Source organism: Phytophthora ramorum (genome assembly GCF_020800215.1).
Source record: "Phytophthora ramorum isolate Pr-102 chromosome Unknown Phyram_PR-102_s0002, whole genome shotgun sequence".
NCBI lineage: Eukaryota > Oomycota > Peronosporomycetes > Peronosporales > Peronosporaceae > Phytophthora > Phytophthora ramorum.
This window is the reverse complement of record NW_027150648.1, coordinates 795,755-819,007: the sequence shown is the minus strand read 5'-3', so window position 1 is coordinate 819,007 and position 23,253 is coordinate 795,755. Positions and strand designations below refer to the sequence as shown.

Genomic DNA, 23,253 nt, shown 5'->3' with positions numbered 1-23,253 from the left:
AAGTAGCCCTCTATACTTACAGAACTTGCTGGTGACCCAAAACGCCACGAGCTTCCACCCAAAGGCATCGTTGTCGGAAACGCCTTTGTACCGCCTAATGAACCGGGTGGCATGTTCGATCAAAGTGATCACCTCTTGGCTGTAGAAGTCATCGGCAAACGCTTGCAAGGCGAGGAGTGCCTCGAGAACGCCAGATTTTGAAACCGGTCGATTGGCTGGGATTAACTTGTTTTTCTCGGAGAAATCTGCAGAGAACGACGCGGCCTCCAGTGCATCCACACGAGCCAACACGTCGGCCGGCCGACAATGCATAACGGAGAGACCTCGCACCCCGAAGCCAAAATCATATAGACCTCGGAGCACAGGTGGCGATGCAAGAAACTGGGCATGGACTGGATGCTGCAGAGACTCCAATAAAGACTGAGGGTGCTTACCTTGGTGTCGCGCACTGACGACCGTGTGATGAACGCGACGCTGGACAGCGGTCGGTCGGAATGAGCCTCGTCCGCGCACTTGGTCTTGGTCACTCGCGTAGCCCTCGAATGATTCGTCTCCGCAGAGATCGATCTGTTGCCCGATGTGCCATGAACGCTTACCGAGGGTGCGGTGCTGCTGTTGGAGCGCCACGATGTCCTCATCTGCGCGATCACTGTCGATACTGGGAACCTCATCGTCGATGTCAAGATCGGCGTCGTCGTCGAGAGGAGGGTCAGCCGAGGCAGTTGCCGCTTGCGGATCGCGATACAAATTTAGAGAATTCCTCTTTCTAGACCCCATAGACACATCCAGAACATGCTGGCGCCGAACGCGAACAACCTGCAGATCATGCGGTCGAACCAAAGGCACCCTACCTTCCGGCTCGAACGGAACAGGCAACAAGGCGCGAACCTCGGGGGAATCACACTACGACGCTTGCGGTACACGCCCCAAATCATGTCTTGTTGCAGGAGTAGTTCGTTGGAGTTGAGCACCATGTCCGATATGGATGCTCCGGCTTGGAGGACATAATTGACGGGGTCCACCTTGATTATTGATGTCGGTGGATCGTTTAGTTGGACACGCACGGTGACCTCCCCAGTCAACACACTAAGTAGCGGGCTGCCACTAACATGAGCATAACGTGTAATGACCCCGTAGGCCCAAGTACCGGCATTTGGCCCATTCTGGTGTACGAACGCCACAAGACGACCGACATAGGAACCTGGTAGCAGAGTAATCTCCGACGCCTCCACCACACGTAGCCCTATCGTGGCAGCTGCAGCTGTCAATTCTAGGCCGTCCCCATCGTCGGCCGCCCCAACAGTTGCTATATGCACGGTATCTCCTTCAACACGCTGAACGCGAACGTAAGAAAACTCAGACAGCGCTGGAACGTGCATCGGTCCCACAAATGCAAGATCACCGACGCTGACATGAGCGGAGGACATGATAATGCCTGGGTAGGAAAGGTTGAAGCTGGAGAAGAAGATGGAAACTCGAGATGTTTTGTCCGCGATGCGAAAAGCCGAATGACCCCTCGTGGGCCATACCGACTTTGCTAACATTGTCGCACCTACGTGCCTAACTAAGAATAACTTCAGAGCTTCCTTCCTCGTCGGAAAACGGATCATCCTCACGGCCTGATCCAGATATGTCAGAAAGCTAAATTGCATCAAGTAGCTGCACCGACGAAGTCAGATTCGGAGGCACGATTTGGCGTCCATTGAGGGAGTTCCCCCACCTTCGGTCTGTCAGTTAGAGAATAAGGAGGGTTTTAGTCAGTTAGAGGACTTCTATAGTGAAAGTCATATAAACTCATTTGCACACAGAGACGACAAACCAAATAAAGAACGCGTAGTCAGGTAGAGAGGATCAGTTAGGGAGATGTGAGAGTACCGATGACGACGTAAGTCGAGCTGTTGTCCAGCACTAATACGATAGGGAATTCAACGCCAAGTCTTTTAACTTCATCCGCAAACATTGACAACCACAAACGAAAGATGTTTCCATTGCTGAACCACTTCGGTGCACCTGTCGCCCGTGCACCCTTGATGGAAAGTTTAGCCTTCTCAGTCTTGTAAATGCGCTTGCCGGGTAGAACATTAAGGGGAGCAATTGCAGAACCTGCAGCGTTTACCGCAGTCACCACTGCCATGTGAAAGTTGGGGCACCGTCTTCTTACTCCATAAATTGGAGGAGTCCTCAAGCGCGATCACTTTGGTCGACGTGCCCTTAGGCATAAATGAAGTCTCGTCCATGTAAAAAAAACACGTTCTCCCGTTAAGCTCAACTCGATCACGCGCTTGGTGATGGCGTGAAATAGAGCACGGACGGCGTCATAATCCACCGTGTTCCGCACGCGGGCTATCTTCTGCGCCGTGCGTGGTGCAAGCTCAGGGTGGTGGGTTTTAAACCGCCGGTACCAGCCTTTGATAAGCGGGTAAAAAAACGTCCCAGCACGGGTCACTGCACCATGGAGCTTCTCGTAGACGTTGTTCGCGCGCTCAAGGACCCGCTCTGCTCCGACAGGAAAGCCTGTACGCTGCATGCCTGCAATCCAGGTGACGAGGTCGGTTTCTTGCTCTGCCGACAATGCTGGCTTGGGTCCTCGACGTTTTTTGTGATGGCCCCAGTAGTTTGGAGTTCCTTGGACTTCTTGAAGAGCGTATGAAGGGGCACCAACGGTCGTGCCACAGCTGCAAACTTCTCCCCCTCGTACGCCCTGTCCAAGGCTTCTTCAACGTCCACCTTCTTGTAGCGCTCCCGACGCACCAACATACTGCCGTTTGGGCTCCACGTTTCGTAGTGCCGCCAGGAGACTCGGTAAAGGCAACGTAGTGCTATCCATCACTCAAACAGAATAACTCTGATAGTTTATACGCTCCTGCAAAAACCTACAGTATACTACTGATGAATGAGTGAGCACAGAAGACGCTTCGTTGCTGTTGTTACCATAGTCGAGGAGGTACCCCGTGAACACAATTGTCTCGACGGGGATGCAGTAGGAGTGAGTGAGTGGCGAGACAGTTTTATTTACCAATGGTGGACGACTATCGCCGGCAAGAACGGGGTGGCGAACCGGCAAAAGACGGAAGAAGAGAGGCTCGCCATCATGAATGGGGAAGTGGGCTCGATAACTTGTACTCATCCGATGAAAGTCCAGTGAAAGAGTGCCGAGATAGTTTTATTTACCAATGGTGGTGTTAAAGTGAATAAACCTCTTTTGCTTTCTCAATTGACTTTATTGAGAGTTATACCGCTATCCTATTGCTACCTTACAGACGTGCTCAGTCCGAGGCAAAAGCGGAAGTGAGGACAACCGTCCTCGCTTCCTGACCTGCTTCCATTCCTCATCGCACAGATATTTGCCTCGATCAAAGAGGAGGCAGGAGCCAATCTCCTGTTGGCTCCTTTACCAATCATATGATCGCAGTACCGTAGACTACACTCGACACTTGACTTATAGTATAATAACTAATATACTCTATTTAATATGTCTCGCGCGGTACGTCAAAACCCATCCCCGGGATCGTCTGTTCGGTAGCCTTTCCGAACAGGCGGCCCCACGGTGCTAGAGTTCACTTCTGAACTCCATGCACGGCGTCTGGGCTCAACACTCCCACTAAGTGTCGTTTGATGTCTTTAGGTCTTTGACCCCTATTAGTTCTCTCAACTTTGTGAACTGATTAGTTGGTAGAGCCTTTGTTAGAATATCTGCTGCCATATCATCCGTTCGACAGTAGTGTATATCTAGCCTTCCCTCTTCTACGAGATCCCTTGTAAACAAGTATCTTATTTGAACGTGTTTTGTTGCTTTATGGTTGCCTGCATTCTTTACCGTGCTGATGGCTGACTTGCTATCACACCATACTTGTACTGATTGTTCCTGAGGAAACCCCATTTCTCTCAGCAGGTACCATAACCACTCGCTTTCCTTTGCGCCTTCGCTTAGTGCAATGAGTTCTGCCTCAGCAGTCGAAAGAGATACTGATGCCTGTTTGCTGCTACACCATGATATACTGGTCCCGGCCATCGTGATCACATACCCAGTAACCGACTTACGTTCTTTGGGTTGACACGCGAAGCTTGCGTCTGTGTATACTTCATACGTCACCGCTCTCGATTTCCCATCAAGAAGGAGACCGTACGTCGACGTCCCTTTCAAGTATTTGAGTACACGCCTAGCCGCCTCCCAGTGCGTCTCATTGTAGCAAGACAAAAACTTGCTCAGTTCTCTGACTGCGTTTGCAATATCTGGTCTGGTTCCTCTAACCAGATACTGTAGTGACCCGACAAGCCCTCGATAGTCAAATTCCTGGGCTGCAATTTGTTGAGCTGACATCTCTGGCTCTGGCTCTAGCTCGACACTTTTGATCTGTGGTGTTGAAACCGGTGCACTCTTTTCCATATTGAACTTTCTCAGTAGCTCCTCTACGTACTTGTGCTGTGAGATTGTCATAGTCTTTTGCTTTCGGTTTCTTCGGACCTCCATCTGTAAGATATAATGGATGTCTCCTAGGTCTTTCATCTTGAATCTCGCCGAGTGATCCCTTTTTAGCTTATTGATTAGTCCCATGTCACGAGACATGATCGTAAGATCATCAACATAGACAACCACGATTATCCAATGCTCTCCCACGTTTTGAACATAGATGCAATACTCTTTGTTGCATCGGACAAAACCAAGGCCGGTGAAAAATCTGTGAAGGACTCCATACCAGATCTTAGGGGCTTGTTTTAACCCATAGATGCTCTTTTTGAGCTCACAGACCAGTCTTTCATGACCCGCTAATTTGTAGCCTGGAGGTTGATGCATATACACCTTCTGTTCTCTGTCCATAGTCCCATTAAGGAATGCCGTGCTAACATCCATTTGGTGAATGTGGCAATTCAATATGGTCCCAATGGCTAAGACGAGCCGTAGTGACTCAAAACGGGCCACAGGTGCGTATACACCATCACAATTCACACCATACTCTTGATGATTCCCTTGTGCGGCTAATCGCGCTTTAAACCGTTCTATAGTCCCGTCCGCATTGTACTTTACAGCAAGAACCCAATGCCTTTTGACCAGGTGGTAAGCGAGTTAGCTTCCACGTTCCGTTCTCGAGTAGCGACTGATATTCTAAATCCAATGCTTGTCGCCACTGTTTTCTGTAAGTACCCGTAAGAGCTTCTTTCAGACTTTTGGGGACTGATATACTGTTTCCAATTTGGTCTACCGCAATCTCTTTATCGATATGTGTTTGGAAACACTGATAGTCCGAGTATCTTGTCGGACTTTTCCGGGTCCGCTGTGGCCGGGTTTGTACCACCTCACGAAGCCCATTTTTTCTCCGTGGTCGACCCTGGACTCCCACTGCTCCAATTAGCTCCTTTGCTTTGCGTTTGACTCCCACTGCTCCAAGAAATTCTGCTGGATTTGGTGCTGCACTCGATGCATCATGGGCTACTACCTCGCTGGTTAGTGCTTTTTCCAGAGAGTCAACGTCTATAAGCTCATCCGGTGTCAGCTTCTCCGGTTCTTTTCCAAACGACCGTGTAATTATGTTTGAGCAGTTTTCCGTGTCAAACGTTACTGATCTAGCAACCATGAACTTGTTGTTGTGTATATCCAGCAGCCTAAACCCTTTGGTATCTTCAGAGATACCGAGAAATCTGCACTTGATTGCTCGCGCTGCCAGCTTCTTGTCCTTTCGGACAGCTGCAGGCACGTAGGCAAAGCACACGCAACCCCATACCTGGAGTGTCTTTTTGTCCGGGTGTGCCCCTTTTACTCATTCATACGGTGTCCTGTTCTTTAGGCGACTCATGGGGGTGCAGTTTTGCACGTAGGTCATATATTTGAGTGCCTTTGGCCACCATTTGGCTGCCATGTTTGCATCCCGGAGGGCACAGCGTACTTTTCCCATCTTAGATTGATGGTCTCTCTCTGCCGCTCCATTTTCTTCTGGACTATATGGATTAGAGGTCTGAAACGTTATTCCTTTTCCTGTGCAGAATGTGTTTAGCGCTGAATTTACAAATTCCGTGCCGCCATCTGATCTGATGCGCCTTATTGTAAACTTTCCCTCTCTTTCTAGTTGTGTCAGTAGCTCTTTGACTTTTATCTGTACCTCCGTTTTCTTTCGAAGTACATATGTCCAACGCCATGATGTCTGATCATCAATGATACTGAGAAAGTATCTGATAGAGCCTACTGCACCGTACACTCCCAGTGTCTTCATGGGTCCATTAGTATCCATATGAATAGTACTAATGGGCTGGTTGTCTCTAGTGCCAACCATATTCCTGTAGCTCATCCTGCGCATTTTCATTTCTGTGCATGTGTGGCAGAAGAATGGTATCTTCGTGAGTGCCACCCTACTAAAGCTAGGTAGACCTGGTATCAGGTTACCACTCATCACCTCACTTAACTTATCTCTGTTGAGGTGTCCTAATTTTACATGCCACTCCATGAAGGCTGCTTTGACCTGAGTGTACCCTGCCATCCTAAGGGGCATGATAGGCCTTGCTTTTATAGCAGAGCAGTAAATCTGCCTGTCTCTCAGTGTACGAGCCTGTATATAGTAGGCTCCATTGACTGCAATAGCCACAAAAGCCAGCTCGTGTTTCCAGAGGACACATTTGTACCCACCTCTAGTACTCTCCACAATTTGATAACCTGTCTTCTTTAGTTAATACTCACTCAATATATTAGCTTTGGCTTTCGGTACTAGTGCCATGTTATCAAAACGGAACGGTTTGATACCACCAGGACCCAAAAAATAGAGTAGAACAGAGCCAACATGTGTATTGCTTAGTTTACTGCCTTCTCCGAACGTAAACCTAAACTCTTGGCTGGACTGTTTGCGCACAAACAGCGACGCGTCAGCGGTTAAACCGTAGCCGCACCCTGAGTCTAACACCCAATCAGAACACGCCACGTCAGCCATATCTCTTTCCATCAGCTCAGGGTACAAAACGCTTACCGTCTTTTCGATGTTCGCAGAGGCTTTCGCGATGCTGCTGGAAGCTTCCGTCACTTTTCCAGCAAGGGCCAAAAGTTGGCCCGTCGCAAAGTCGTCGACGTCGTCGTCGTCACTCAGCGGCGTATTCGACACCACCGGCGATCCAGGGGTTGGGGGAGGGGACAGCATCAGCGCATCCTCGTCCGCCTTGGCTTGTTCCGGCGTCAGCGTGTCGCTGCGGCTTGGCCCTGGCTCTGCCTGCTTGGCTTGAGCAGCCGCGACGCGCTTGGGCTTGCTGATTGGCTGCAGTAGCGCCACGTCCACGGGAATCTCCGCACGTACCGTCCTGGCCTTCTTCTTTGCGCCCTTTTTCGTTCCTCTGGCATGGGCAACTCCCACGGTCCTGGACGGGACAGCCACACGCGTACCCTTCACGTAGATGTTTGCGCGCATCAAGCCGAGGCTGCGGTCTTCCAACATCTTGGGACAGTCGCGCTTCATGTGGAAGAGACCGTCCTTGTTGTACTTGCCATCACAGTAGAAGCAATCTTCATTCCTGCGGTCGGTGTTCCGCGCCTTGCGCTTGCCCAGATGCTGGCTAGCCCTCGCATGATTTGCGGGCATAGCCGTGGACTGCATCGCCTCGATTGGCTGCGGCTCTTCTCCATGAACACGTTGCGCAACAACGACTCCACCCTGTCCAGGTGAAACGTCCCGCTGCTGTACTCCACATGGTTTCCCCAGTATTGGCTTGGGAACAGCGACAGAACCTTCATCGCCGCGTACTGATTTGGGATCATGGTGACGCCATTCAGTGCGTCCCGCGACTGACGGTTGATCCGATTACGCGCCTCCTTGACGCACAAGATGAGCTCGCCCACAGACTTGAAGTCCATCGCCAGGGCGGCATCGAATCTTGCAAGTAACTTGGCCATTCCTTGGGCGTTCGAATCCCCGTACACTGTATCCAGTCGCTGCCATGCGACATACAGCGTATTGTCGTTAAACGACGAGCGCAGCGACTCCAGGTACGAACGGGGCAGAGTCTGACTCAGCAGGGCCCGAATGTACGCATCTTGGTCGCCAAGCGTCACTTGCTGAAACCTGTACGCTCTCTGCGCCTCTTCATCGCCGTCGTCCATCGGACGAGGGATCTCGCAGTTGGTTCGCAGCAAATCCTCGAACCCAAAAGCTGGCTCGGCTAGGCCCTTGACGATGGCCTCGCGGCGCATCGCTGCACTTTTCTGTCGCAAGTGACCGACGATCAGATCCTTCCACACCCCAAATTGGTTGGTGTCCTTTGGGAAGACGAGCCTGTCAAACGAGCCGCTTGTCGAGTTGTTGGCCATGATCACTTGTACCCACACTTGAAATGTTAAAGTGAATAAACCTCTTTTGCTTTCTCAATTGACTTTATTGAGAGTTATACCGCTATCCTATTGCTACCTTACAGACGTGCTCAGTCCGAAGCAAAAGCGGAAGTGAGGACAACCGTCCTCGCTTCCTGACCTGCTTCCATTCCTCATCGCACAGATATTTGCCTCGATCAAAGAGGAGGCAGGAGCCAATCTCCTGTTGGCTCCTTTACCAAGCATATGATCGCAGTACCGTAGACTACACTCGACACTTGACTTATAGTATAATAACTAATATACTCTATTTAATATGTCTCGCGCGGTACGTCAAAACCCATCCCCGGGATCGTCTGTTCGGTAGCCTTTCCGAACAGGCGGCCCCACGGTGCTAGAGTTCACTTCTGAACTCCATGCACGGCGTCTGGGCTCAACAGGTGGACGACTATCGCCGGCAAGTTATGTTTGTTTCTGTGGTTGGTCATTGGTATCTGCATCACGAGTTTGCATGCAGAAGAGAGACTTCTGTCGTTTTGAGCCGTAGCATCCCTGGTCGTGTTAAAATTGAAATAAATGATGAAATTTCTCAAATCGATCGAGCAGAGTCAAAATTATGGACTCGGCTGAGGCTTGTGATGTCGCTGGTAGAAAACACTTTTGAGTCCCAGGGTGCACAAGGTCGTACCGTGAAGGAAAAAACGTTTTAAGGGAATCGATCCAGCAACACAACCCTGAAAGGTTCGCCACCCCGTTCTTGCCGGCGATAGTCGTCCACCATTGGTAAATAAAACTGTCTCGCCACTCACTCCCTCCTTTCAAGAAAATGCTTAAATTGCCTAAAGTGACGCTGGGGTATCTAGCCAATCAGGGGGTGCCACTATAAAAAAGAGAGCTGTGATTGGACGAGGGCTTGCATCGTGCACTAAAATGATTCCAGGCACTGAATTGGTACTTTCCGTTGTATGAATTACTGAGGACTGCAGCAGAAGAAGATGAGATCATGTGGAACGCCATCGCAAGAGAGTGACTATTGACACAAGATGCAATCACTTAGTTTTGTATGTGGCCTATTTGTTGTCTTATTTCTACCAACAATGTCAGGAGGGGGTGAACGCCAACTCGCTCGGCAACCCAGGTCCAAGCATGGTCACATTGCTCGGCTTAGGTTTCTGTCACCGCGCTCCCAGAGGGGGGTTGAGGTGAGGCTTGGGTGTAGATTTCTTGTCGGCATCTCCGATTTTTGTGATTTACAGCGTGATGACATCCGCTTCTCATGTTGGGTAGTATTCTCTGCCATCGCACTAAAGGAAGACGGCTGGGTGGTGCAGTGCGAAAAATGCGTCGACTGCCCAGTAACGTTACCCACGAATGCTCTTCACAACCTGATTGGTAGTATGATTACTGTATGTATTGGTCCCGGCTACATGTACACGTCAAGGAGAAATCAGCAGGTGCGACAATTGTGTACTCGTCACTGAAGATTGGACCAAACCTTATTAATATGCCACGCAAATGCTAATAGCTCTTCGAGTTCTTACCCGATCAGATTAAGACGGCCACGACACTGTTCCTTAGTGCGTTGTACGTGTATTACAACTTTACTTCGCTAGCAACAGTCCGGGTCAAACGCCACGGTGTGAGAGCTGACCCCAGGTCAGAAGGACTATGCTGTACGGTGTTACGAGTTCATGGCCATATCGAAGGAAGAAGGCTTTCGCCTGTAAACCCATGCGTATTACCCCCTCCTCCAATGAGACGTGCACCGCAGGAGCAGCCCGTTTCCTGCAACTCTGAAGCCTCAGGAATGCGTTTGTAAACATACTCGTAGCGCAATAACGGCTGCGATTCAGCCTCGTTTTTGAAATATAGACCCAACTTTGCACCCTATATCTAAATGTCGCTATAGATTTTAGGGCTCTGAATCATCTAAACCGTGACTACATTTTGGTCCAACGACTTGTGACGAGTACAATAATGGGGTATGTATGTATAAAAGGACGAAATACCTTTTCGAAGACTCCGCACAATGCCCATTTTGGAGGGGGGAAATCCGCGAAGCTTTATTTAGCGTCAACACCCAATGTGTTGCCACAAAAGAGCTCACAGGAGCTTATCCACGTAGGGAACGAGGAATAGAACGACGAGGTGACGACAATGGGCTACAAGGAGGTTGCTGCGCATTTTGAAGGTGGTCATTTGAGTCAATACTGCGTGTTTGTTGCCGTAGATATCTACATGTAGTGACGAGCGATTTGCACATGACTCTCACTATGAACGAACGATGCAGCCTCATCGTTCACTTCAGGACTGAAAGCTCCTTCAACGGTATGGGTGCGTGTCATGCTGGCAAGACCTACTCTAACTGGAAAGGGTCATCAGAGAAGCGCCTCCTTCCGTGATACCCGCCACAACTTATAGCTTCGAACAGTTTTCTCAAACATGTCCGATTTTATTGTGGACAGCGAAGCGTACCTCGGTTTCGCAACGGTGGAGCGCGTTATTGTTGCTCACAGGTACATGGCCTCGCTCGACACGAGGTTCGCCGAGGTCCGCAGGGTAACAAACGACTTGTGCGTTTGCATGATCTACTGCGACCGATTGATGCCGTGGTTCGTGTTTCCGCAACACAAGACACTTTCCATGGGGCAAACTCAGATGTGTTGTCCTCGCCGGTCATGCTTGAGGGCGCGGTGGGAGGGTTAGCTGCGAGTGAGAACTTCGCGAGTGAGACGCTACCTGCCGACCGCTTACGCTGTGTCTAACGGTCTACCTTCGGCGATGTTCTCTTGAGTGGGAAAGGAGACTTGCCGTCCGGAAAACCATACACCCATGCGGATATCTTGCATTCTGGTAGGCGAAGATGGTGTCATCCCCACGGTAACCAAGCTGCGGTACGGGTGATCGTACACGAAGTTGGCTGCACATTTGTGCAAGGGCATCTACGGCCAGGCCGCCGTGGTGGGCCTACGGCTGGGCTCCACGGCCTTTCACGACTGCATGGCCAAACGCGACCGCTTTGAAGAGAACGATGAAGACACGCCCAAGATCCAAGAGCTCAAAGTCTAAAGTCTTGCCGAACTCCCACTCGAACAGTATTTCGAGAGGCTTGCTACAGTCTGGTGAACGCGGTCTAGAAGAACGGAAGAATTGAGGTAACTGAGTTAGGATAGGAGTTGTATACATTTCCCCATAGTACATCGAATACCCTTTTGTGGGTTTTGGGCGATTTCCATACATTTGTTGACAGTACCCTTTTGTAGTCTCCCAGACTACCCATTTAATTTAAAAAGGTAGTGTTCCGATTGTACATGTATACGGGCCCCGTACTGTATTACGGGGTATCTCTCTACCTGTATAGAAGAGCACGTCAGGAATGTCAGAATGGGTCGCTCCCGCGGTTCGCTCCCGTCAGGAATCCTGACGAACTTGAGGGCTGATGAGTGGATAGGACACCAAAATGGCAGCAGCAACGTCGCCGCGTTGGGGCACTTGTGACATATTTGTCGTCCTGCGACGCGCACACGCACTCATGTCCGACCGACTGTACTTTATACCACACGTGAAACTACAACTCGATGATCGATGGGCTGAGCCCACTGGGCTCACGGTCAATGCGCTGGCGAGGCTAGTGCTAATTCAGCGGCTGGACGGTTCGCTGGACCATCTGCAGCACAGAAACCACCCATCAGAAGTGAGGCTCAAAGTTCGAGTCGAACAGCACAATAATTCAATCATGACGAAGTGGCAAGCGCCATCACGAGAGAAGGCAGACGAGTTCTCTGCTTGGACTGTCCAAGTATGGCAATACCTGTTCTTCGACGCGTTTCGTGGCCGGAGAATGCAACTTTGTTCTGGTCAACAGCATGTGTTACCATAGGATGTGGTATGGTACCGTAGTCAAACGCTGAGCAAACAATTTATGAACAGATTATAAAAGCCGGTGCACAAATCAAGGAAAATAATCTTGAGATCGAAATCCACGATCTGTTGACCTGCATGCGGTAATGACGCCATCAATACCTGGTAGCTGCGCGTGAAGTGCTTCATGCATTGCTTTCGGATCGCGACTGTCCAAGGTAGACGTGAACCATTCTGCAATTTGCTTCGCCACACAGCACCAGTTCAACCCCATTTGCCGCTTCAGTTTTTACAGTTATGCGCGTGTACATCACTCTTCTGGTGGCTGTTGCCGCTCTTTTCGCAACGAGCGAAGCTGCTGTGGATACCACGACCAAGCTGACGAACATTGCCACCTCCGCGTCTATTGCTGATCTTCAGACGCAGAGCAACGGGCAGCGGTACCTTCGAAAGAGAGAGACCGACGAGACCGACGAGACGGACAACGAAGACAGAGCTTTCGACGTCAAGAAACTCGGATCTACTGTCAAGTCTTTCTTCACCAGCAAAGACAAGAAACTTTTGAAGCTTCTCATATCGGGCGCGAATGTCGATGATCTCATCGCTAAGAACATCCAGCCTGGAGCAATCGAGAGAGTGACGCGACAAGCCCAGCTCAAGCTATCGGGTAAAGATTTCGAAAAGTTTATAGCGTTGGCCAATGAGTACGACACCATTTGGTTCCGCGTCCAAAAGAACTTGGACCCAATCAAATGGACCTAATTTTGACGTTGCCAAGGAATAATGCCTCCGGGGATTGCTGTAGCTCGTTGGTGCTATCAAAACAATAGCTGGAAACTGTTCTTTTAAGTTTTCCATACAACCAGTACGTACTAATACCGGTTTTAGTTGAGTTCTTTTGTGTAGCATTCTCGATGGTTACTCTTTGACGATAGCAGATTCACTGAAATGATACCAGGTTGGGTAGATCGCTGCTACTGGTACCAGTACACTGTAGTCTTTACGGGTGTCTTCCAGCAGGCCGCGATAAGGAACAACATACTACTAGTACTACCTACTATTTTCGCCGGTCAAATATTGCAACTCGAATGCAAAATGGGGTGACATAAATCTCTAGCTGCAACATACTTACGTATTGAATATCATGCGAGGAAACACACAATACCCAACTTCAGTCACTATCCGGACTGGAAGTGCTGAAGAAAATGCCATCCACCTGCCTTTGTTAGTCCTAGCAACTCTAAACATGTCGATATTGGAGTATCCTAGGGCAATGCAGAAGTGCAATATTTCCAGTTCGCAATTACATGTAGCGCCAAAAGGCACAAGTGGTTCATCTTTAACGCCCCCGGATCCGGATCTTTCTTCTCGGCGCGAACTCCGCGTGGGGCCGGGATGGAAAGATGAGGTGAGCTCTGTGCGAAGGACACGGTGTCGGCTACGTTTGCCACACAAGAATCAGCCTGGCCGTGTGGGGCCTGGTGACCTTGCGCGTTTTCAACATCAACACTAAGGCGCGACGGATCTGGCGTAACCGTCGCGTTCAAGATATCGCTGCCAATGCACAGACGACACAGTAAACCCTCTGGTGCTCAAGACTCACTACCAAGGCGCAAGGACAAGGTGACCCCTCGCGCTCAGCTCAACACCAACACTCAAGCGCACATTGTCTGTTTGTTTTAAGTTAATATATTTTAAAAATAAAAATAATATAGACACGACATGCACTCCCGGCCATCACTCTCCCCTCATCCCAGATCGTCATGCGATTGGCTGAAATTCCCCGCCGTTGACTCATCGCAATCAGTTCAGAACATTTTAATGGCGGACAAGACTTACTTCGAGCAGCGCTGGGGCTTCCTGGCCGCGTGGTGCCGCCCCTTGGCGCAGAAGCTTCTGTACGTGGGCTTTCAGTGCGAGGGGAGCGGGCGGGACGACGACCGCCAATGGGTGACCAGCAACCCGCGGCTCCAGGTGACGCTCCCCAGCCGCCGCGCCTTCCAGCAGGACGAGGCACTTTACCTCCAAGAACTGATTAAAATCCGCGAATCCCTCGCGCTTTTAGCGGCGGTGGCTCGTGTGGACCATGCCGCGTGGAAGTTCCTGCTGGATGCTCATTGCCACGTCAACTGGTGGCGAGAGGGCGAGGAGAACTTCCCCGAGCTGCTTCCCGCGACTTTTGTGGTGAAATTTGACAATGCGCGGGCGGATATCGTGAAATTTTGCAATCTCGAGAAGTCCAGTGACGGGTTTCTGGAGGCCATGAAAATGGTGGCAGAGAGAGGAGGAGGAATGGGCCAGGGACTCGATATCCCTATCAGAGTGGCCCATGATCGAGGCACGATGGAGTTTACAGCTGAAGACTTTGAGAAGAAACTGCTCAAGGGGCTGAGTGGCGTTGCCAGGGCCGAGAAGGTGGTTCGAGAACGGTCGCAGCGGGACAATGGACGAGTGGACAAGGAGACAATCACGTGCAGATTTGTGCTGGAACCTATGGTCGCAGATATCCAGGATGTCAAGAGTGTCAAGAAGACGGCAGAGATCATGGAACGATTGCTGATCAATGACGTGTGGTTCTCGCTCGTGTCGGTGCAAGTGGCGTCGGAAGCTGCGAGGAATGACCCAGAGTCGATTATCGGCTTCCGACAGCTCATGATTGCTGCGTTCGACGCCACACGACGCGACTTCAAGCAGTCGAATACGAGATACTTGTCCAACACTGGGCGGTCGAGTCCTCTTCAGCTGGGTTCACTCGTGCTGCACCCGCAAATGCCGCTGGGGGAGAAGGAGATGGAGGCGCTGTTCTCGGCGCTGGTGCTTAACCAAACTACCCAGAAGCTGTCCATGTGGATGTACTCGGGCTACTACAACGACGACACGAAGATCCAGTCGTGGTGGAAGTGGCTGGCTTACGGGTGCTTCTCGAAGCGAGCGCGAGCATGCTCGGCGCTTCAGTCGCTTGAGCTTAGTCAGATCGGAAGCCTCAGCGTTAAAGAGGTGGAGGCCTTTTTGGCGATCTTGGACTCGGACCGCCCCGAGGAGCTGCTGTACGATTGCCCGCGCGGTTTAGTTGATATCAGCGACGCAACGCTAAAAGCCGGTGCTCAAGTCCAGTATGATATTCAGGATGGAGGCGAACCGCACAGCGTGACGTTTACGTCCTGCAGATTTGTGCTGCGCACTTTCAGTGACGATGGACGGAGCGAGTGGGTCAACGTGCTCGTTCCTGGCTTTGGGCGGTGCTTGGTGCGACGAAGTGAGCTGGTGTTTCAGCCAGTTCAGGAGCTGAAACTGAATCGTCCTAGCCTAACCGCACTGACCTTGCGACTGAATGAGGGAGCTTCTACTGATGGTCTTCCACGTTTACTGGCTGCCATCGGATCGTCGCTCGAACTCTTGACAATTGAAAATCCTGGCAACGTAGTGGATGTGAGCGTGATTATTCGCTGCTGCCCCAACCTCGAGGTATTGTCACTCAAGAGCGGCCTGGTTGAGGATTTACAGCTCCATGTTGGCACACGCAACTCGCCAATCTCGACGCTGCGTCTCGACTGGAACAACGTCGAAGCCCTTGCTAGGAGTCTGAGTGACATGAACAACCCGCTTGTTAAGTGTGTCCGGCAGCTGAAAGTGCGCTTGGTCATTGCAAACGAAGCGGACGAACGTGGCTATCAGCCTGAGGAGGTCATTAGATCTTTGGACGCTTTGCTGCAGATGCTCGCTGTGAACAAATCCCTCCAATACCTCGATGTGCGGGTGTCAAATGAGTACCAGCGCTACCTTAGCAGTTTCAGGGGCTACCATCACGAGCTGATCAATGCAGGCCTCGACGTGGAATCCAAGATCGCATTCCTGAGCGTGCTAGATCAAGAGTCAGCAGTCGATGCCAACGCGAAGAAGACGTGCACGGCTTCAAGAATTCGACGTCGACTGTGGCGATTCGACCAGAATGTGCTGTCGTCGATCTTCGCTTTCGCTGCTCGCCGGGTCCCCCGCCGAGTCTGCTTCCACGGCTAATACTGCGTGCGGGAGGAAAGATCCGACTGAGGTACTACTGTACACTGCAATAGCTCATTGGCTCCTACTGGGACAAATGCAATCCAGTGCATCTACCACAGTGCCAATGAGGTCAAAGCCGACTACCGCCACGTCGAAAGACAACACTAGTGTCTAAAAGCCAAATGTCCGAGACCGAATTGCATCATTGAAGGCAACAATTGATTTTTTGTGTGGAAATTCCCGACCAAAGCGAGTAATTTGTGACTAGCTATATCGGAGCAACAGGTAGCCTGCGTGTCTGTAATTTCGGCACATGGAGATACGCCGCAAGGTACAGGCTGTGCCATGATGTTTGTCATTAAAGCGCAGCTCTGTATCTGGTAGTCTACTCTCCAATTTGATTCAGCCCAAAGGGAACCAATGTGTGCGGGTGCCCTCCCTAGAAATGTGTTTCTCTATTTCTTCGCACATCAACTGAATCGCAATTCTGAAGGCCATCCAAATTGCCGTTAAAACAGCCAATTGCCATCCAACTTCACGATATACTTTCTCCAGAGCTCAAGGAGTATCGATAAGGTATAAGGTGTGTGCTATATGACGGCATTTTTCGTCTGTGTAGAAGACGAACTGAACAACGACGAGTATTGGCTAGCCCTAACTTCAACCGGGAAGTTTTAGGCTATCGGATCATCCTGATTGTCGTTATGCAGATCGCCATCGGCGATCTCGGAAATACTGTACGAAGAGAGTATTTTTTCAGAATTTAGCGGTTTGCTGTGATTCCTCAAGTGCATTTCCAAGCAGCATTTGCTGGTCTTTCGGTCCGTTGAATTAAAAATCCCCACGAACAAGTTCATCGTGAGCATGGGCACTGTTTCAACAATGTCCCTTTTGAAACAACCTGCTACTGTACTAGCGCTAATATCCGTGTGCTACGAGGAACTCAATTAGTCGATGAACTACGAGAAACTCAATTAGTCGATGAACCTCCCATCTCATCTCAGCTTTCTCGCATTCTTGGAGTCAGATGCCATACATGTTCCCGTTCAACCCCCTACCATAAGCTCATTTTGCAATCGTCCTCCGAGTACTAAGAGCCCGAGCAAAGCCCCAAGCAAAGCACCTCTGTCCCTGGCCACGTAGGATACGATGCACCTGGGTTACTTCACACTCTTACTGTTGTGCCTCAACGCCTTCGCCACCGCGCACGACAATGTTCGAGCTCGGAATCTCGATAGCGACCCTGTCGAGAACTCGGTTGACAGCGCGCGCCGTTATCTCAAGGGAACCGAGGACACTCTTACGCCGACCGATGCCGTGACAGACGAAGAAAGAGCGCTCGGCTTCACCAAAGTCAAGCCGCTTTTCAGCAAGACACCCAATTTGTCCAAGCTGAAGACCACGTTGGGAAAGAGAGTTGATCTCACGAAAATGAAGCCTTTCTCAGGAGACAAGGTCGATCTGAGCAAACTGAAGACGGCTTCGGGCAGGAGCCTGGATCTCAGTACAATCAAGAGCCGCTCAATGACAGAAGGCCAGATCAGCAAAATGAAGAGTTTTGCAGAGAAGGATCCTGATCTGCACCGTTTGAGCTCTGTTGTGGGCAAGAATCCGACCCAATTATCTGGGGAACAAGTGAGGGCCGCGCAAACGTTCGTTTCCAAGCACCCTGAAGAAGGGCTTGGTATCATCGAGATGGCGATAGGTGGAGCATTTGCCATATTCATGTTGATTTTAACTGGGGTCATGATCACGACAGTTGCTGGTTTCGACTGGAGCAATCCAAAGGGTTGATCGGGATAGAATAAAAATCCGTGGTCACAACTTCACCGCTCGAAAAACGTTATGAGAGAGATACATCAAATAATGATCAAAAACTACTTGTCAAACTCGGATGTCTTTCGCTCACAATTCCATGGCTAAATCGCAACTGGCTTAGTACTTTCCCAACGCTTGGTAGCTTCGCTAGGCACGTGACAATAAACCTTGCGAAGCCTGAGTTTAGCTGCAAAACCAAATACGTTGGAGACCACGAGCCGGTCCAGATAACGACGACTTCTGGTCGATACAGACGCGTCGTGTATAATCTTCTTGCACTGCTTCGTGCCTTCCATCGACATGCTCCGGGACGATAGCACGTTCAGAAACGCGAGCTTATACACCAGGGGAGTTGGGGCTTCTCACCCAGCGGCTTGAGGTGGTATTTTGTGAAATCGCATGCCGGACACTCGTACGGCAAGATCACATCCAGATGCTCCAGGTCTCGGTTCTTCAGCCGTCTAAAGCGTAATCACATCAAACCAAATCACATCCAGGTCTCGATTCTTTTCCAACATCAGTTGCAGCGGCTTCCAGTCAGCATCAGTGTAATGTCTAGAACATCATCCAACACACGGCTACAGACTCTGCAAGGCAGCAGCCCCAACGCATCGTGTAATGTCTGGAACATCATCCAATACACGGCTACAGACTTTCAGAAGCACCATTCACTAGCCCGCGAGGCCTGCAGTATTCATTAAGCTTAGCCAGCGAAGGATTGCGTGGTTTGTGTCTGTGCATTCTACCTCTTGAGCTATTACCATTCCGCGTTAATCAGAGTCAGAGGTTATCCAAGGCCAAAATGCATCGGGAGGGTTCTTGAAATGTGGATTGAACTCCAATGGTTTGATGCATGTATTCGTCAGCTTTCATAGCAGCGAAAATAGTGGAGCATTTCGCTTTTGGTGCACTTCATTCTTATTTGATGTATCCCTCTCATTACGGTTTTCGAGAGGTGAAGTTCTGACTACGGTTTTTTATTACGTCCCGGTCAACCCTTTGATATACTCCAGTCGAAATTAGCAACCGTCGTGATCATAACCCCAGTTAAAATCAACAAGAATATGGCAAATGCTCCGCCTATCAGATTCTCGATAACACCAAGCCCTTCTTCCGGGTGCTTGGAAACGAACGTTTGCGCGGCCCTCACTTGTTCCCCAGATAATTGGGTCGGATTCTTGCCCACAACAGAGCTCAAACGGTGCAGATCAGGATCCTTCTCTGCAAAACTCTTCATTTTGCTGATCTGGCCTTCTGTCATTGAGCGGCTCTTGATTGTACTGAGATCCAGGCTCCTGCCCGAAGCCGTCTTCAGTTTGCTCAGATCGACCTTGTCTCCTGAGAAAGGCTTCATTTTCGTGAGATCAACTCTCTTTCCCAACGTGGTCTTCAGCTTGGACAAATTGGGTGTCTTGCTGAAAAGCGGCTTGACTTTGGTGAAGCCGAGCGCTCTTTCTTCGTCTGTCACGGCATCGGTCGGCGTAAGAGTGTCCTCGGTTCCCTTGAGATAACGGCGCGCGCTGTCAACCGAGTTCTCGACAGGGTCGCTATCGAGATTCCGAGCTCGAACATTGTCGTGCGCGGTGGCGAAGGCGTTGAGGCACAACAGTAAGAGTGTGAAGTAACCCAGGTGCATCGTATCCTACGTGGCCAGGGACAGAGGTGCTTTGCTTGGGGCTTTGCTCGGGCTCTTAGTACTCGGAGGACGATTGCAAAATGAGCTTATGGTAGGGGGTTGAACGGGAACATGTATGGCATCTGACTCCAAGAATGCGAGAAAGCTGGGATGAGATGGGAGGTTGTTGGCGGTTGTTGACGGTGAACCGGCCCAGGACCGTAAACCTGTCAGATAATATTTGCTAACACAGCCAGAGCTATTCGATTCCAGTCTAGAGGCATGATTTGTATGACGTTCTTGAAGAGATTTGACTCGGCATTGTACGTACTATTACGTCTTGACGACTCGGCGCTGGTTGATCGGGAAGAGCGGGCTACTATGCTCTGTGTTTTCCGTAGCGGGTGGCTTGCATATGTGAATCCCGTATAAACACGTAAATAAGGAGGAGGGGTACCATAACGCCGAGAATTCATAATCGTGAAGTATCTTGGCCGTAATCTTTGTTAGCACAGCCAGAGCCTATATTACTCTTCAGATAGTTTCCAGTTTAATCAGCGCTGACTCGCCGCCCAACCTCTTCAAGAACGTAATAATACCATGCCAAAGCAGTGTCTGATTAGCTACCTGCCGCGGTGTACACTATTCCCCCGCCGTGGCAAGCTCCTCCATGTCTCCACTACGCCCTGCACCCTCGCCTCGCCTCGCCTTGCCTCGTGACCTCCTACCTCACAACTCAAAAGTCTCACCAAGACACAAGTTTCCACCACTACCCACCTCAACACCACGCCAGCCATGTCGACCTACACCAAGTTCGCCATTATCGGAGCCGGCGGCGTCGGCGGCACTGTCGCGGACGAGCTGCTCAAGAAGGGCGACGCCGTCTCGGTCGCCATCCTCACGCGCGACGAGAGCAAGCCGGAGCTGCAGGCCTTCAAGGTGCGCGGCGCCACGCTCCACCAGGTCTCGTACGACGACGAGGAGGCCGTGACGAGGGCCCTGGCCGCCAGCGAGGTCGTCGTGAGCACCGTGTCGCCCTACCACATGGACGTGCAGAAGTCGGTGGTGCCCGCGGCCAAGGCGGCCGGCATCCAGCTCTTCGTGCCGGCCGAGTACGGCGCACGCGTGACCGAGGGCCCCAACGCGGCTAAGAAGGAGGTGCAGGACCTGCTCACGCAGCATCAGATCCCCTTCACCATCTTCTACACGGGCCTCTTCGCCGAGATCCTGCCGCACTTCCTCGACTACCACTACGCCGACGGCTACATGAACGTGGTGGGCAAGGGCGAGACGGTCTTCAGCATCACGGGGAGCACGGACGCCGGACGCTTCGTGGCGCACGTGGTGTCCACGGCGCCCAAGAGTGCGCTGGAAGGTGCCAAGATCGCGTTCGAGGCCGAGCGTCTCTCGCCGTTGCAGATCCGTGACCTCGTGGAGAAGAAGCTCGACAAGAAGATCGAGGTGCGCCACGTGGACTACGAGGCGAACAAGAAGAAGGTCGACACGGGCGACTTCGTGGCTTTCATCACCACGTTGTTCGAGGAGGGCCACGGCGTCGTGGGCACGGAGCAGGAGGTGCAGGAGGCGGCGGCCAAGTTCTTCCCGGACTGGAACCCGGCTCCGTACGAGTCTTTCATTGCGTAGAGCATCAAGGGTACCAGATATCGGCATATGCCACCGGTTCACGCACGATCCATAGCTAGACGGTGTCAGGTAAACGCAAACAAGAGGACTGCCGCGGGCTAGTGAATGGTGCTTCTGAAAGTCTGTAGCCGTGCATTGGATGATGTTCCAGACATTACACGATGCGTTGAACTGCTGTCTTGTAGGCCCTGGTGCTTGTCAAACTCGATTCATGCGCTTTCGTACGACATATCTTGTCTTTTGAGAGCTGCCGTCTGACAGAGTGTCTTACGTTTTGCCATCAATGTGAATTATCATCGAGATTTATACTAGGTTTTACTATGTGTCCTATTTTCTAGTAAATAAGTTTTTTATGTGCATTTCGTACGACAACTCGTCATACGACAGACTGAGCTATATCATTGGCTAAAATCGCTCAAAGGGCACCACTCATAGTTTCCAGTTCCCAGCCCTCAGCCCTCAGCATTTCCCCATGCCCCCATCCCGTTCTGCGCGATCGTCCTCTCCCGAAGACCCCACCATCATTGCGAGAAGCAATGGTGCTACTCCGAGCTCCTCAACGCCACCCACCGAGTCTCTCAACGCGGAGAACGTTCGCCGCGCATGTATAACCTCCAGGACTCAAACGGCTTACCGCAGCTATCGCCGCGGCATTGCTGCATGGAGCCATGCGACTAAGACGGACTCTGCGAGGTACTTTGACTCGAACGGTGGAATTGACGTCAATGTATTTACGCCGAAAGATTTTGAGGCCTTTTTGCTAGCTAAGACGGACGATACTGAAAAAACTCTCAAGGTTACAACCCTCAGCGGCTATCGAAGTGCTATTAAAGACATCTTCCGGCAGAAGAAACTGCCACTCGCTGTCGCCTACATTGATGACATGAAAACATTTTTCGCCGGTCTGAAGCGCATCGAAGCTGAGCGCAACCAGGGAGGAGCAGGCACAGGTGATCTATCTACGAGGAGGAAGCGGCAAATCTATTCAGAGTGGCGAATTATGATGCAGCACATTTCTGCAGCAATTAAACGCGAGACTGGAGCGCAACCACCTACCTCTATGAATGTACAGCAAGCAGCGATGTTGTGTATTACGGGAGTGAACGGTCTGCCGATTAGCTCTTCTCGTCGCTCTCGTCGGTTAACACAACTCAAGATCACCATAATGCTTCGTCTAGTCAGAGAAACAGAACACGAACAGAGCAACAACGCTCGCAATTTAGCATATAGACAGAGGAAGAGAAGAAGCCAAGCATAAATGCACTTACTTGAACGCTCTGCTTCAGTTTTGTCGCGCTTGCCGGATACTTTTGACCAATGATATCACTTAGTTAGCACTGCCGTCAAACTGTCGTACGAATGCTCGACACAAGTGAATGTCTTCCGCCCACGATTGGTTCCCACTCCATGGCTAAATCGCAACTGGCTTAGTACTTTCCCAATGCTTGTTAGCTTCACTACTGGCAGACGACAGTAAACCTTGTGAAGCCTGCAAACACAAACTTTGGAGACCAGGGTACATGGATCAGTACGTTATCTTGGACATCATTTCATTTGCGACCCTGCCTGTTCTCCGATCAGCCTGTGTCTCTTGTTCGTAGTCGATCGTGTTCTGTGTGGGCATGATAGTGAACAAGAGCAAGCTGAGCCTTACAGATAATATCCACACTATGTCTGAAATACGTGACGGATCTTTCAGACACCTTCGATTTTATAGTTCGCAAGCAGTACATTTCTAACTACGTGAGTCAGCTACACGGGGCTGGAAACATTGGCATGCAAAGCCAGTTGGCTCACACATGAGGCAGGCATTGCAGCGTCTGCGAATTCTAACGAAGCGGCTGGATGAACAAGTACCATCGAACGCGTGGGTCCGAACAGACAGCGACAGCGTGCCGATCATTGACGACGCGTGGACATGCACACCAGAGATGCCAGCACGACGCCGAGGCCTACTGTTGACCATGCGGCTGTGTGGTACTTGGCGATTCTCATTCGCCTCCTGTCGAAAAGGTCCGACACGCGTGGTACAGTATCC

General features: G+C 50.9%; 6 protein-coding genes across 6 annotated transcripts; 4 read left to right on the top strand and 2 right to left on the bottom strand.

Moving 5' to 3' along the window:
• Positions 1-2,442: 2,442 nt before the first annotated feature.
• KRP23_1737 (uncharacterized protein) lies at positions 2,443-2,757 on the bottom strand (the record flags this gene model as incomplete). The annotated part of the gene is made up of 1 exon (XM_067886394.1): positions 2,443-2,757. The coding sequence occupies one exon, from the start codon at positions 2,755-2,757 to the stop codon at positions 2,443-2,445; it is 315 nt and encodes a 104-aa protein (XP_067749070.1).
• A 9,679-nt stretch (positions 2,758-12,436) lies between these two features.
• KRP23_1736 (uncharacterized protein) lies at positions 12,437-12,901 on the top strand (the record flags this gene model as incomplete). The annotated part of the gene is made up of 1 exon (XM_067886393.1): positions 12,437-12,901. The coding sequence occupies one exon, from the start codon at positions 12,437-12,439 to the stop codon at positions 12,899-12,901; it is 465 nt and encodes a 154-aa protein (XP_067749069.1).
• Positions 12,902-13,960: 1,059 nt separating this feature from the next.
• Positions 13,961-16,156, top strand: KRP23_1735 (uncharacterized protein; the record flags this gene model as incomplete). The annotated part of the gene is made up of 1 exon (XM_067886392.1): positions 13,961-16,156. The coding sequence occupies one exon, from the start codon at positions 13,961-13,963 to the stop codon at positions 16,154-16,156; it is 2,196 nt and encodes a 731-aa protein (XP_067749068.1).
• A 1,131-nt stretch (positions 16,157-17,287) lies between these two features.
• KRP23_1734 (uncharacterized protein) lies at positions 17,288-17,932 on the top strand (the record flags this gene model as incomplete). Its single annotated transcript, XM_067886391.1, has 1 exon — positions 17,288-17,932. The coding sequence occupies one exon, from the start codon at positions 17,288-17,290 to the stop codon at positions 17,930-17,932; it is 645 nt and encodes a 214-aa protein (XP_067749067.1).
• A 1,015-nt stretch (positions 17,933-18,947) lies between these two features.
• On the bottom strand, positions 18,948-19,592 carry KRP23_1733 (uncharacterized protein; the record flags this gene model as incomplete). Its single annotated transcript, XM_067886390.1, has 1 exon — positions 18,948-19,592. The coding sequence occupies one exon, from the start codon at positions 19,590-19,592 to the stop codon at positions 18,948-18,950; it is 645 nt and encodes a 214-aa protein (XP_067749066.1).
• A 774-nt stretch (positions 19,593-20,366) lies between these two features.
• Positions 20,367-21,215, top strand: KRP23_1732 (Phenylcoumaran benzylic ether reductase PT1; the record flags this gene model as incomplete). The annotated part of the gene is made up of 1 exon (XM_067886389.1): positions 20,367-21,215. The coding sequence occupies one exon, from the start codon at positions 20,367-20,369 to the stop codon at positions 21,213-21,215; it is 849 nt and encodes a 282-aa protein (XP_067749065.1).
• Between the last annotated feature and the right edge of the window lie 2,038 nt (positions 21,216-23,253).